At 43.2% G+C, this 16,260-nt stretch overlaps 1 protein-coding gene across 3 annotated transcripts in view; it reads right to left on the minus strand.

The window, feature by feature from the left end:
• Positions 1-15,922, minus strand: part of LOC129816345 (polypeptide N-acetylgalactosaminyltransferase 13-like) — an 80,653-nt gene extending 64,731 nt beyond the window's left edge. For 2 of the 3 annotated variants that reach the window (XM_055870728.1, XM_055870726.1), the window contains exons 1-2: positions 15,434-15,922; positions 6,543-6,801 (exon numbers count right to left, since the gene is read on the minus strand). In XM_055870728.1, the coding sequence (XP_055726703.1) occupies positions 6,543-6,684 (142 nt within the window). In that variant the 5' untranslated portion in view covers positions 6,685-6,801; positions 15,434-15,922. The remainder of the gene's footprint in view (positions 1-6,542; positions 6,802-15,433) is intronic. The other variant, XM_055870727.1, reaches the window with a different exon arrangement.
• Positions 15,923-16,260: the final 338 nt, after the last annotated feature.

Below are 16,260 nucleotides of genomic sequence, written 5' to 3' on the forward strand. Positions count from 1 at the left end.
ATTGTTTTAGTTTATAATGGAGCCCCTAGTTCCACTCTTCACCTCTGACACCTCCTTTGTCCCACCTCCCACACATGCGGTGACCTCACCCATTATAACCAGCATGTCCAGAGATACAATCTCTCTTATCACCCGGTGCCTTGGCTTACCTCCGCTGTACCCGCACCCCACCATACCCCTGTCTATACATTATGCCCTGAATCTATTCTACCATGCCCTGAAATCTGCTCCTTTTATTCTTTGTCCCCAACGCTCTAGGCGACCAGTTTTGATAGCCTTTAGCCGCACCCTCATCCTACTCCTCCTCTGTTCCTCGGGTGATGTGGAGGTAAACCCAGTCCCTGCATGTCCCCAGGCACCCTCATTTGTTGACTTCTGTGATCGAAAAAGCCTTGGTTTCATGCATGTCAACATCAGAAGCCTCCTCCCTAAGTTTGTTTGACTCTCTGCCAACCCTGATGTCCTTGCCGTGTCTGAATCTTGGTTTAGGAAGGCCACCAAAAATTCTGAGATTTCCATACCCAACCAACATTTTCCGTCAAGATAGAACTGCCAAAGGGGGAGGAGTTGAAATCTACTGCAGAGATAGCCTACAAAGTAATGTAATACTTTCCAGGTCCATACCCAAACAGTTCGAACTTCTCATTTTAAAAATGAATCTCTCCAGGAATAAGTCTCTCACTGTTGCCGCCTGCTTCCGACCCCCCCCCCCCTCCTCAGCTCCCAGTTGTGCCCTAGATACCATTTGTGGATTGATCGCCCCCCCATCTAGCTTCAAAGTTTGTTCTGTTAGGTGACCTAAACTGGGATATGCTTAACCCCCCGGCAGTCCTACAATCTAAGCTAGATGCCCTCAATCTCACACAAATAATCAAGGAACCCACCAGGTACAACCCTAAATCCGTAAACATGGGCACCCTCATAGACATTATCCTCATCAACTTGCCCTCCAAATACACCTCTGCTGTCTTCAATCAGGATCTCAGCGATCACTGCCTCATTGCCTGTATCCGCTACGGGACCGCGGTCAAACGACCACCCCTCATCACTGTCAAACGCTCCCTAAAACACTTCTGCGAGCAGACCTTTCTAATTGACCTGGCCCGGGTATCCTGGAAGGATATTGACTTCATCCCGTCAGTTGAGGATGCCTGGTCATTCTTTCTTTTAATTTTCTCACCATCTTAGATAAGCATGCCCCGTTCAAAAAATGCAGAACTAAGAACAGATATAGCCCTTGGTTCACTCCAGACCTGACTGCCCTCGACCAGCACAAAAACATCCTGTGGCAGACTGCAATAGCATCGAATAGTCCCCGCGATATGCAACTGTTCAGGGAAGTCAGGAACCAATACACGCAGTCAGTCAGGAAAGCAAAGGCTAACTTTTTCAAGCAGAAATTTGCATCCTGTAGCTCTAACTCCAAAAAGTTTTGGGACACTGTAAAGTCCATGGAGAACAAGAGCACCTCCTCCCAGCTGCCCACTGCACTGAGGCTAGGTAACACGGTCACCACCGATAAATCCATGATAATCGAAAACTTCAACAAGCATTTTTCAACGACTGGCCATGCCTTCCACCTGGCTACAACCTTGGCCAACAGCTCCGCCCCCCCCCCCCCTGAAACTATCCGCCGCCATTGTCGCAACCCCTATTACCAGCCTGTTCAACCTCTCTTTCATATCGTCTGAGATCCCCAAGGATTGGAAAGCTGCCGGGATCATCCCCCTCTTCAAAGGGGGAGACACCCTGGACCCAAACTGTTACAGACCTATATCCATCCTGCCCTGCCTTGCCTATCTAAGGTCTTCGAAAGCCAAGTTAATAAACAGATCACTGACCATCTCGAATCCCACCGTACCTTCTCCGCTGTGCAATCCGGTTTCCGAGCCGGTCACGGGTGCACCTCAGCCACGCTCAAGGTACTAAATGATATCAAAACCGCCATCGATAAAAGACAGTACTGTGCAGCCGTCTTCATCGACCTGGCCAAGGCTTTCGACTGTCAATCACCATATTCTTATCGGCAGACTCAGTAGCCTCGGTTTTTCTGATGACTGCCTTGCCTGGTTCACCAACTACTTTGCAGACAGAGTTCAGTGTGTCAAATCGGAGGGCATGTTGTCCGGTCCTCTGGCAGTCTCTATGGGGTACCACAGGGTTCAATTCTCGGGCCGACTCTTTTCTTTGTATATATCAATGATGTTGCTCTTGCTGCGGCGATTCCCTGATCCACCTCTACGCAGATGACACCATTCTGTATACTTCTGGCCCTTCCTTGGACACTGTGCTATCTAACCTCCAAACGAGCTTCAATGCCATACAACACTCCTTCCGTGGCCTCCAACTGCTCTTAAACGCTAATAAAACCAAATGCATGCTTTTCAACCGTTCGCTGCCTGCACCCGCCCGCCCGACTAGCATCACCACCCTGGACGGTTCCGACCTAGAATATGTGGACATCTATAAATACATAGGTGTCTGGCTAGACTGTAAACTCTCCTTCCAGACTCATATTAAACATCTCCAATCCAAAATCAAATCAAGAATCGGCTTTCTATTTCGCAACAAAGCCTCCTTCACTCACGCCGCCAAACTTACCCTAGTAAAACTGACTATCCTACCGATCCTCGACTTTGGCGATGTCATCTACAAAATAGCTTCCAATACTCTACTCAGCAAACTAGATGCAGTTTATCATAGTGCCATCCGTTTTGTTACTAAAACACCTTATACCACCCACCACTGCAACCTGTATGCTCTAGTCGGCTGGCCCTCGCTACCTATTCATCGCCAGACCCACTGGCTCCAGGTCATCTATAAGTCCATGCTAGGTAAAGCTCCGCCTTATCTCCGTTCACTGGTCATGATAACAACAACCACCCGTAGCACGCGCTCCAGCAGGTATATCTCACTGATCATCCCAAAAGCCAACACCTCATTTGGCCGCCTTTCCTTCCAGTTCTCTGCTGCCTGTGACTGGAAAGAATTGCAAAAATCGCTGAAGTTGGAGACTTATTTCCCTCACCAACTTTAAACATCTGCTATCTGAGCAGCTAACCGATCGCTGCAGCTGTACATAGTCCATCTGTAAACAGCCCACCCAATTTACCTACCTCATCCCCTTACTGTTTTTATTTATTTACTTTTTTGCTCTTTTGCACACCAGTATCTCTACTTGCACATGATCATCTGATGATTTATCACTCCAGTGTTAATCTGCTAAATTGTAATTAGTCGCTCCTATGGCCTATTTATTGCCTACCTCCTCATGCCTCTTGCACACAATGTATACAGACTCATTTTTTCCCCCTACTGTGTTATTGACTGGTTTATTGTTTACTCCATGTGTAACTCTGTGTTGTCTGTTCACACTGCTATGCTTTATCTTGGCCAGGTCGCAGTTGTAAATGAGAACTTGTTCTCAACTAGCCTACCTGGTTAAATAAAGGTGAAATAAATAAATAAAAATAGTGAGGTAAAGGCAGGAATCCGCAATGAATCCCAGTAATGAGCCACCTATGCGGGAGGTGCACCCCCTTGTGGACAGTGACCCAACTTGTTACGCTCACCCTGGGGAGATTGATATACCCCTTGAACACCGGAACGAGGGTAACTGTATAGCCTGCATGAAGCCCCCCTCCTTTACGGACACAGGGGGTTCTGGCAATGGCTGATGTAGTACCCCGTTTAACAAACGTGGAGGCACTGTTGTCACAGTACTGTTTTTGCGGAGGGGAGCACTGGTCACTCAGACCCGTACCAAGGCCCCTCGCTCCGGGGGTTACTCCAGCCAAGTGCTCGGGGGGCTGCTTTTTCATCGAAGGTGCACGCAAACCCTGTGCACCTCGAGTAGCCTCCCGTAACTGGCGACAGAGCGCACAGGAGCCAGGCAGCCACCGCATACCCCACGCCCAGGCTGCCACCGCATACCCCACGCCCAGGCAGCCAACGCAAACCCCACACCAAGGCAGCCACCGCAAACCCCACACCAAGGCAGCCACCGCATACCCCACGCCCAGGCAGACAAGGCATCTGCTCCGACCATCCAATCCATCTCTGCTTCCTGCAGATTGGTCCCAGCTGAGGTACCGGCATCCAGAAAAGGAAAGACATTTTTAGTGTCCTCTGTGTCACTGCAAATGCGTGACTACATATACCGTATTGTTTCATGTTATTGTGTTAGGATGTTCTGTGACTGCTCTTAGGGATGGGACTGATAGAAGAACAGAAAGAAGGGAACACATTGTTACTTTGGCCCAACACCTAGAAACTGTGTGCAAGGTCATGATCAGCTTATTGCACCCTGAGAGCAAAGATGCCTAGTTTGTGCATGAGTATAAAGAGTGCTGAAGGGAGAGCATCCCTTCAAAGCTTCTGACAGACTTGTAGTTTGAGTATTAAGTTTAGTGTAACCTCTCTGACCGTGATAATAAAGATCTGTTTATTTAACTTTGACTTGGAGTCCTTAGTGGTAATTTCCACGACAACCGATGACTGGGGGCATGATTTCGACCCCGAACCCGGCTTAGCCATCGTCGTCTTGGTCGTTTTCTTAGACATTTTACTCATTGCAACAGCAAATTGAAGAATAATTAATTGTTTGTGATTAGAAAATGTATGAGAACAAGTACAACCTTTAGCACAACGTCCAGAGGGTGAGCACGCTCTACCACTATGGGACAGTTTCGTTGGCACAACCTAAGACAGTCTCCTTTTCCAATTGCTTGTTTTAGTAGCGTGAATCATTCCTGTTCACAGAGGGGAAGAGCGGAATAATTAAAGGAATTAATCAGTGCCTCGCGCTTATCAACTGTGGAAGGCGGGGCTTCCAGGGAGGTGTGGATTTGTCAGGCATAACAAGGCATGTAGATCTTTCAACCAAAGTCGCGAGAGTGCGACTCCCCATAGTATTTTGTACTAAAGTTGACTGACTGAAAGGGAACATCTTTTGTTGTGTCATGATCATAAAGTAATTATCTTGTGATAACGACAAAGCAACTTTTGTTAGGTCGTGATCATGAGATAAATAAGTTGTGATCTCAACATAACGAGGAAATATCAAATATACAATACTACACAGAAACTGTAGTATTTCAATCTACTAGTCATAAATGTACTGGGTTAAAGGGATTCAATCAAATTACAAAATTACATATTGGTGAACTATTCCTTTAAGAATTGCAAAAAAGGCCTAAGCTAAATAAAATTAACATTGTGATAAAAAGATCAAAGACCATTAGCCAACCAAATCAACTTGATGATGTTCATTGGAGACTCTTAAAGCAACAGTGAATCAGAGAATGGGTGACAGACTGCCAAAGCACTAAGCCATCCATTCCCCCAAAAGCTTACACTGATATATTTAGAGTCTGAAAAGAACTCAAGGCCGAGCACATGTATCAAATCGGCTAACACCATTTAAATTAAACTAAGAGCATAAGTAAATCGTATGTAACGTCAGGCACTGTTGTGATGGAAATTAGTCTGGAATCCAGAAGGCCACATAGATTTGTAGCTTCTTTCTGGAGTTTCTCTACAACTTGCTTACTGGAAAGGGCATGTAAGGAAATGCTGGGCCAAAGAAGGAAAGAACACTCCTGTGGATAAGTTTGATCAACTAGGGCAGTGCTGTTTCTAGGCACAAGTGACATAAACATACACTTAGGGAACCGCTGCCACTAGGGACCCCCAACCAGGAAGTAAGGGCCTCAACGTACTGTTAGTGAGGATAGTAGAATACACAACGAGCAATTTCAAAATTTGGTAGTGCATCATCAGTTTTCCTCTTGTTATGTCAGGTACTGACAGTCACTCAATTAGTCCATGTCAGCTAACATTTTATAAGTTAGTCTACCCAGCTATCTAAACCTTGTAATAATCATGGCCGAATTACATGCAAGGCACCTGCCCAAGGGCCCTGACCTCCAGGGGTCCCATAATGATTGTGTTAGTTACTCTCACTCAGACTCTCACTCAGTCATGGCAAAATGTGTAGAATGGCAGAACATTTACTTTAGAACTGAAAAAATTCCAATACATCCCATGTCAAAATGTGTTGAACTGCAGGAAATTAGCTAAAAAAATGCTAGAAACAGCCCTGAACCATGGATCTGAGTCTTAACCATGGTTTACACTCTCAAGGGAACAAATGTATCTTAATTGTGCACTCAGTCTGAGATTTAACATTGTAACTCCATTGCTTTTCTTTGAAGTTTACTGTGGTATTTGTTCTCCAAACTTTCCCCCAAAGTAATAGCAATGTAATAACACAAGAATAGTGTTCATTTGTATTGGATTACTGTGTGGAGTTGGCAAATCTGTCATGGTGACTGCTTCGCAGGGCCACCAACCCATATCTACAGAGAAAAGTCTATTCTATTGAATCCATTGGCTTCTATAGAAGTTATGAGTTGTGCTTGCTTCACCAGCCATCAGTGCTCTGTCTGTGTGTGTCTGAAGTATGCATTATTGTGTCTTGCTGGTGACAAATCCAATTTCCCCCTGTGGGATTAATAAAGTTTATTCAATTCAGGGCTCACCTCTCAGAGCAGGGAGCATTGAGCGATCCTTCCTGTCGTCACATTTGTTACATTCACTGAAGTAGAGCAACAGGAAGACATCCACCAGCACCCAGACCAGCGAAGTGGTCAGCACCACCTTACAGTAGACAAACCGCCGCATCGCCCTCTACGTGACGTGGTGTCGGGGAGGAATCAGCAGGCGGGCCCCTGACAGAGAGCAGGAACTCAAACCAGCGGAGGGGAGATTGAGCGTGGTTCACACAGGGACATCATCCCGCTACATAGAGATGAGAGCAAAACCAAAAAAACATGGTTAGATGGAGAACTTTAACAACCGTACAAAAGTAAACTTCACTTATGGAATGTTAAGATTGAACATTGGGACAATGGCACTGAAGAGAACAAGACTTGTTGAATTTAGTGATTCCACCATACAGCTTCCACCGCTTACTTCCTTTGAACATGTACAGGTAACTGCCAAAATAAAGGAAACACCAACAAAGTGTTTTAATAGGGTGTTGAGCCAGAACAGCTTCAGTGCACATTGGCATAGATTCTACAAGTGGCTGGATCTCTATTGGAGGGATGTGGCACCATTCTTCCAGAGAAATTCCATCATTTGGTGTTTTGTTGATGGTTGTAGAAAATGCTGTCTCAGGCACCGCTCCAGAATCTCCCATAAATGTTCAGTTGGGCTGAGATCTGGTGACTGAGACAGCCAGGGCATATGGTTTACATCATTTGCTCATCAAACCATTCGGTGACCACTCGTGCCCTGGGGATGGGGGCATTGTTATCCTATGGGGGCATAGCCATGGTAGCCAAAATAATGACCTGTCCAGCATTTTTATACATGACCCTAAGCCTGATGGGATGTTAATTGCTTAATTAACTCAGGAGCCACACCTGTGTGGAAGTGTAATGAGTGCGCTGGGTAGCAAGTTCAGGGAGTGCATAATTTAATGAACAAAACAAGAAACGCAGACAGGAAACAGAAACAATAATGCCTGGGGAAGGTTCCAAAGGGAGTGACATATATAGGGAAGGTAATCAGGGAGGTGATGGAGTCTAGGTGAGTCTGAGGCGCAGGTGTGTGCCATAATGAGCAGCCTGGGTGCCTTAGAGGGAGAAGGAGCAGACATGACAGGAAGCAACTGCTTTCAATATACTTTGTATCCCTCATTTACTCAAGTGTTTCCATTATTTGTGCAGTTACCTGAACATTTTGTATGGAACATAGCTGTTGATGATGACTTGGTATTTTTCCAGTTCAGAGGAAAGCAGCAAGCTAATTCCTCCCTCAGAGTCTGCATATCCTCTCTGGTGTTATTGGCTGCTTTGCCTGGACCAGGCAGATAGATTTCAGTCCAATGAGAATGTTTGTGGGAACAGAAATCTCAATGGAATTAAATGAATGCCTCACTAGTATTCAACATGAAAAACACAATTTCCTCTGGAATATGACTTTCTCTGACTGGAATTATTGGCTTACAGTCAGAGGGAACAAGCTGCATTCAATTCAGCCTGTATGAAACCGTGTGCATGTCAAATGACAAAGGAGCTTCCAGACAAGACAGTTCTATAAGAAGCAGCTGTCAGTCTGAAGACAACAAAATGGAGACATTACTTGTAATATGAACCATTACATAGCTACCTGACAACAACTCCGGCAAGATAGTGATTGATTAGATCACAACTCAAATAGAGCATGCTATATTTTCCTTCTAAAAATGTCAATCTCCAATCCAATTTAATGATGTACAGTAAGGCTTGTGTGACTGAAACATTTGCATTATTGTAAAGAAATAATATCTATGATGCCAAAGTCTTACATTTTTATTTTGGTGATGCAAGGAGGCCATAATGACATAATAGACTATCAAATATTTTGTGTCTTACACACAAAATCTAGTATTAGACTGTTCTGTGGTGCATTAAGTTTCTAGAAACTCGATCATCTAACCACGCAAAAATAATACATGTAAACAGAAATCCCCTGTGTGTGTGTGTGTGTGTGTGTGTGTGTGTGTGTGTGTGTGTGTGTGTGTGTGTGTGTGTGTGTGTGTGTGTGTGTGTGTGTGTGTGTGTGTGTGTGTGTGTGTGTGCGCATGTTTGTGTGTTTTTGCATGTGTATTTGTGCGTGCGTGTCATTGCGTTTTTGTTTACCCGCATTCTCCAATATGCTCAAGGCCATGTGCCAATGGATGATTCTTGTAACACCCTTCTAGGCTCCTCCCCACGACACCTGACTGATCTCATGTCCATATCATTCTCCTCCAGCATAGGGCAGTGTAGTAGTGTTGTCTTTACTACCAGCATCATCTCTGCTCTCTGTCTATGTCCATCACAGTAGATGACTAGCCTGCCCTGGGCTAACTGTTGCCTCATTCAAAAACAAGCCAAGGTGTCCATACCTACATTATAAAAATGGTAATATGTTTGTTTTTACAGGAACTTACTGGCAGCAGGTTACCTTTAAGTTACCGTAAACAAAAACAAAAGTACAGTATGTTACCGAAAATGTCAAAGTAACTTTTGGTTGAACTGTCATAAGTAGGCCTACAAAGCTTAACCAGATGTGTAGGTTATCTAATGTTGGACACTACCCCCAAAAGACTTCGAGAATGACAGTCCAATAAAAGAAAGACTCCCTTGTGTGCAATGTTGTCATCAGTCGCAAAGGACTTTCCCAAACCATACAAATGTATACCCATGTATAGATTTTGGTGATAAGGTATTCAGATCTAAATCTAATCATGTATTTCAAAAACTCCATGACTCTGCTTGATATCCAAGACACCAACACCTAGTAACACTGGGCATGGAACCTTACTTACACTACCTTCACCATATTTCATTTGATGGTAATTTCTGCTAACAAAAAATCTGATCATGTCTGCTGCGTCTCTGCTCGACCATCTGCTTGGTACTGTCGAGTGCTATGTTTGGGTCTGGTGCCACCAACTACGCTGCAGGTGACACTAACGGTCCCCTCTGAAGCGGCTGGGTCATTAGTCCAACCATCTGCACAGATTCATATTTCCTGTCTGTTGAGCAGTGCACTGCAACAAGGTCTCTCCTTCATTACTAGAGTGTGCGGCTCTCCTTATATTTTTGAAGTGTTCGACTCCGCCTGCCAGCACCTCGCCTAAATAGGTGTGCGTTTCTTTCGCCTCTAGACTCTCCCTTCATTACAGCACACAATTCAGCTGAAACACTTGTCTAAACAACATCAAACATTATTGACCTCACCAGAGCTTTGGTGCTTTACCCACGGGGCCAAAAGTGTTACATCAGTTGACAGCTCAGGCACTGTGACAGTTACACTATCCATAGGCTTCTACTCATCAAGCAAGGCTGCTCAAACAATGGCAATTGACCCTTTGCTAAGCCTTGCCAAAGAATTTTGGGCAACCAATCACAGATCTTGAATGGATAGCAACTGTCATCAAGTCCAAAACCTCTGGCAAGTTTACGTTTGAATCACATCAAAGCCACTGAGGCATTAGAAAATCAAAGAGTTTTCATCCAAAAACTAGTTGTTTAAATGACTAAATAATTGAACAGTGCAACAGGGGTACTTGCTACTGTGATTCCTGAAATGTAGAGCCTGTTGATTTAGTATTTTTAGAATCCAAAAGTATACTTTTGTTACATTGTTTGCTAGTTCAGCTAGTTAGCTAGCTAGTTCTCAGTCTTATTGACCACCCAACATTGCTAACGCTAGCTAGCCAGTTAATATAACTTGTTTTTTCTAAATGTATGTTAGAATGTTATGAAAACAACAATCTGCTGTCGACATCAGGATATGATTTAAGAGCACTACTTAGCTCCAAAAGTGGTTAGTAACTTTGGCTGCATGCTGACAGTGCATTCAGAGCCATCCAGTGGCTAGCCACACTACAACCTTCATTTTACCAGGTTCCTGTGTAGCAACTGTAATGACAGTCCACCACAACATACCAGGGGTAGTCTGTGTTTAATTTCATTGTGTTTTAAAAACACAGTTTGAGATCATCGTAAGGGGACTTCGCCAGTGGTTAGAAGGGGGAATTGGGCTTCCTGGGAAAATGTTGTCCGATTTTGCAACAGTAACCAAGGGGGGCGGGGCTTAGCGAAGGGTCAATTAAGGTCTAATGTTCTCTACCATTTCTGACTGGTTTATTCTTAGATCACAAACACAGTTATCTGAAGTACTTGAGTACAATCCAGAAGCCAACTGAACTTCTCTCGTGTACAGGGACCTGATGTCAGCAATTATGACAGAGAGCACTTTGAGTTCAATCTTTCTAAATTTTCAGAATATGAGAAATCAGCACAAATCATCCAGCGTTGGGCCTTCAGGATACAGGAAATGATTATCCGGATGGACTATAGGGCTGATACTCTTAAATCTGTCCATCGCTCCAATCCAATGGGTTGCTGTGCTACTAAAGTACATGAGGGAACACTTTAGTGTCATATCTATTGGAAACACTTCTTTAGTGTATGCAGGGCTGCCAAAACCTCATCCTGGAGATCTACTGTCCTGTAGGTTCAGTCAAACCCTAACACAACATACCTGATTCAACTAGTTAAAGCTGAGATCGGCAAAAGGTGAAACAGCGCCACTGGTCGCCCCAGGTGCATTTGTAATTGTTTTTGTTTTGTTGACTAAACGGAGGTGAGCAGCGTGGTAAAACATAAATGCAGTATATTTTGCTGTTCTATCGCACGTTTGCATCCTGATCTGGTGAGCGTATAGATATATATATACACTGAACAAAAATATAAATGCAACATGTGAAGTGTTGGTCCCATGTTTCATGAGCTGAAACAAAATATCCCCGAAATTGTATATACTCACAAAAAGTTTATTTCTCTCAAATGTTGTGCATAAATTTGTTTACATCCCTGTTAAGTGAGCATCCCTTTTTTGCCAAGATAATCCATCCACCTGACAGGTGTGCATATCAAGAAGCTAATTAAACATAATGATCATTACAAAGGTGCACCTTGTGCTGGGGTTAATAAAATGTGCAGTTTTGTTACATAACACAATACCATAGATGTCTCAAGTTTTGAGGGAGCATACAATTGGCATGCTGACTGCAGGAATGTCCACCAGAGCTGTTGCCAGATAATTTATTGATAATTTCTCTACCATAAGCCACCTCCAACATCATTTTAGAGAATTTTGCATTAAGTCCATGTGTAACCACGCCACGTGTAACCATGTCACGTGTAACCACGCCAGCCCAGGACTTCACATCCGGCTTCATCACTTGCGGGACCAGCCACCTGGACAGATGATGAAACTGAGGATTATTTCTGTCTGTAATAAAGCCCTTTTGTGGGGAAAAACTAATTCTGATTCGCTGGGCCTGGTTCCCCAGTGGGTGGGCCTATGCTCTCCCAGGCCCACCCATGGCTGCGCCTCCTGCCCAGTCATGTGAAATCCATAGATTAGGGCCTAATTAATTAATTTCAATTGACTGATTTCCTTATACGAACTGTAACTCAGTAAAACAGTTGAAATTGTAGCGAAAGACATTTATGTAATCTCGCGAGATCAGCATGGTCATACAAGGCTATGCTTTATTAGAGTTGGACTTAAAACCTACAGGACGGTAAATCTCTAGGAAGAGGGTTGGTCAACCCTGGTGTAATGTAAATATAGTACCACTCTATTGATTAAGACCATTATAAAGTGAGAGACAACCCACAGGTTGTGATGTGGTGGAAAGCCAAGGACACACTCCTTTCACTCAGCAACTAACAGATAGAGGCTAGAGGGAACATATTGAGTCTCATCTGTTGTTTTATACATCTGAACTGATCTGAAGACACCATGTCCATAACAAATAGGCTAAGTGAGACGTAACTTGTTGACCTATTTTAGAACCAACCCACTGTAGGCTACTACTCCTTAGGGCTGGCGTTATGGGTGGGCATTAGGAGGCCTGGCCCACCCTACTGTACCTCCTTGCCTACCCAAATAAAATACGGAAATATTGATAATTTATTTGACAGAGACGGGCGCCGACAGAAAGAAGCGTCAATCTCAGATAAAGCATCGGAGCGAGCGAAACAGCGCCCCTCTGTCTCAGTATTTGTAGACATGCATGTCATACTTTTTCTGGCCAGACAGCATCAGATACATGGGCTACAGAATATATTATAGTAAGACAGAGGGGCGCTGTTTCGTAAAATCTGTCCAGACTGAGCCCAATGCGTTTCTATGGGCATAAGATATATGTACACCAGTGGAGGCTGCTGAGGGGAGAATGGCTCATAATAATGGACGGAACGCAGAAAATGGAATGGCATTATATAGGCCTACAGATCTCTGGTTTCAGGCAAAATTATATAATTACTCCTGTCTAAATAAAATAATTAAAAATACTTCACCAGAGAGCATGACTTGGAGGACCATAGAGGATCATTAGCTTCTTATATAGCTGTGGGGCCTCCCGAGTGGCACAGCGGTCTAAGGCAGTGCATTGCAGTGCTAAAGGCATCACTACAGACCAGGGTTCAATCCCAGGCTGTATCACAACCGACCGTGATCGGGAGTCCCATAGGGAGGCACACGATCCGCCCAGCATCGTCTGGGTAAGGGGAGGGTTTGGCCGGGTGGGCTTTACTTGGCTCATTGTGCTCTAGTGACTCCTTGTGGTGGGCTGGGCACTTGCAGGCTGACCTCAGTCGTCAGGTGAATGGTGTTTCCGCCGACAGATTGGTGCGGCTGGCTTCCGGGCTAAGCGGGCGGGTGTTAAGAAGCGCGGTTTGGCAGGTCATGTTTCAGAGAACGCATGACTTGACCTTCACCTATTGGGAAGTTACAAGAGTTCCAGCGATGTGAGGCCCAGCGATGAGGCAAGTTACAGCGATGAAGCAAGATCAAAATTGGGGAGACATTTTTTTTTAAATACAAATAGATTTTTTTGCTATCTATTGTTTCAAACCACAAGTGCATAGGTCTATACCTATTTGGGAAGCCTTCAATTTGGGCAGTGTGCGTGGCAATATGGCTAGCTGATTATTGAGTTGTCAGTGAAAAACATCTCTAATGTGTGAAGACAATGTGTCTTGAGTTTAATTTTAAATGTTGAGACAAGAAGGAGGGGAGGGTTATGTGGTGAAGATATGGCCTGTCTCTCTCCAGATTGCATGCACTCAGCTCTCCAGAATTGGCTCAGCTGTCTTCTACCAATTCTTGAGCATTCATTGTGTGAATTGTTTGCCCCTTGATTGTTTATTTTTGATCAATTCACCATTTACATATGTCACCAGTAGGCTTACTAAATGTACCATTAATCTCCATCATTTGGTTACACTAATTTATGTTAATACATGTATTAATGACAGTCATTTAATGTTACCATTCTTATTCTCGGAGTGGAAATGTTGTTTGAAGGGTTTATTCATAACCATAATTTACGAGTTTTGATTTGGTTTCTGATTGTCTTAATTAACTCACCACGTCCATAACTAATAGCTTTGCTTCTCATGAATGTTTTCTTCAACAGTAAGTCAATGAAGTCTCTTTATATTCATTGTAAAAAAAAAAACAGCTGTCTGTCCCGAGCTCACTGGCACGGGAAACTCTGAGGGACAAAATATAGGCTGGTTGATACAATGTAGCACTTCACATAGCGATAGCTCAAGAAAAGAGACAGAAAGGGAGGCAGACAGGCTGAGTATAGAGATTAATGCGATTGAAAGAACCTTAATTTTCATCAGGATATTTTCTACTGTTTTTATTTGTCTGCTTTAGGCCTGTGTAGGCCTACTGCTGTATTGGCCTGGGCTATAGGCTATCTCGGAGTTCAATGCGCTCATTTATTTTGGCGCCAATGGACCAGTGTGTATCAATATGGTAGAGGCTGATGCTCTTGCATTAGTTGAATTTTAACCTTCAGATTTGTATCATTTTAATTCATATTTTTATGATTAACCACGTGACAATGATTTTGAGAAAGGAAAATGTTATTAATGAAATGAAACTGTTCCACAAAAATGCGCATAACTGGCATGCAGATAGGTATAAATGTTAGGATAAATTGTAAGCTTCCCCAAACTTGAAACTCAAGAGCTGCTTTGAGTCTTTACTATAACACCCATAAAAAAATGTGCAAGAGCCACACATAAGAGGTCACTTGAAAAATACATGCCTGCCTATAGAAATCAAATGTCCATCCAACTGATTCGTTCTGGCGCCTGCCCTGCAACTCATTTACTGTTACGAATGCCTCACTGAAGGGTTTGGTTCAATTTTAACACAAAGCAGTCTATTCAGGAAGTAAACTGAAATTCCAATTGAATAATTGAAGGCCATCTACTTTCAAATACTGTTCAATAAGCTCAAAAAGATAAGCGCTGTATGTTCAAGATTCTTCCATTTTCGGGTTTTAAAATTCAAATCACTTATTGAATTGCCTGACTTCGAATTGACCCCAACCCTAAATCACACCTATATATCTAGAGGTAAATTACTACCAAATTGTATGACTACATTTTATCCATGATATCTGATCTCCACGATAATCCAGTCATTATGATGGATGAGTAGGCTATTGACTTCAAAAAGCTGCAGAAGTAAAGGTCTAGCCTATATCCAGGCTACAACTTTGGCCTGCTTTCTACAGCCAAGACTAAGATATTCTAATTGGAATCCTAGTAACAATGTTACAACAAATGTTGCAAATATGTATTAGTATTCAATCAAACAAGAATACAATCAAACAAGAATATCTAATTGACAGTCTAGACTTAATATATAAATGGATCACTGGGCTGTATTCCAAACGAACATTTCTTCTGTAGCCGCCTTATGACATTGTCTGAATGCTGAAAGATGAAAACACGTCATTCATAAAATGTAATTTTGTAGGCTACAGTAAAAATAACAAAACTTCAATACTTACAGAAAATACGTATTCTGTGAATCAATAAATGCAACGATGAAGTCTCTACTGCCAACAACATGTTGCATTGGGTTAACAACACTAATAGCCTAATTCACATAATGTTTGATTGCTTGAAATGGTAGACCTACGATATTATTCTATTTAAATCAAAGAATCAATCCAAAGGTCCCGCAGACAGGAAACCTATATATGAATGAAGAGCATAATTTCACGTCCCTATGATGTTGCTGGTTGGCAACCGTTATTGCGTGATACCTATTAACGTTACTCCTTGTCCCTCTTCAGAATGCACTGCAGTGGTCACGACCCGACCCGTACCGATACATTGTAAACGAGTTCCCTTGCATTCTATTTGATATGCAGCGCAAATGATGTCTTTGGATCCACCTATTCTCCGAAAGAATCATATATAGCCGGGTAACCGCAGACGATCAAGCGATACGTTCTGGTACAATCTAACATGAAAGCAGTACTGGCAAATGTAATTTTTCTCATCCGTGGTTGGCTGTAAGTCTTGTCGATCATAAAGCCCTGATCATAGCACCAAGGGCGTCTGGTAAATGTATTTCTCTCCGTGTCTATCACATGGGAAATAGCCTACGCACAATACTCAAATACTGTACATACACCTTCCTAATTTTGAGTTTAATGTGAATGATATGTTGGCTATATGAGAATGTAAGTACTGTAGTTTTTACACAGTTAATTATTTGTAAAAATGTAGGCTGTGTAAATCATGAATAAATAGTTATAACTCGTTGGTTGAAACTGTGTGACTGTAGTTTGGTGCTTCCTGAGTAATGGGTCAATATAGCCTATATGAA

Source organism: Salvelinus fontinalis, chromosome 19 (genome assembly GCF_029448725.1).
Source record: "Salvelinus fontinalis isolate EN_2023a chromosome 19, ASM2944872v1, whole genome shotgun sequence".
Taxonomy (NCBI): domain Eukaryota; kingdom Metazoa; phylum Chordata; class Actinopteri; order Salmoniformes; family Salmonidae; genus Salvelinus; species Salvelinus fontinalis.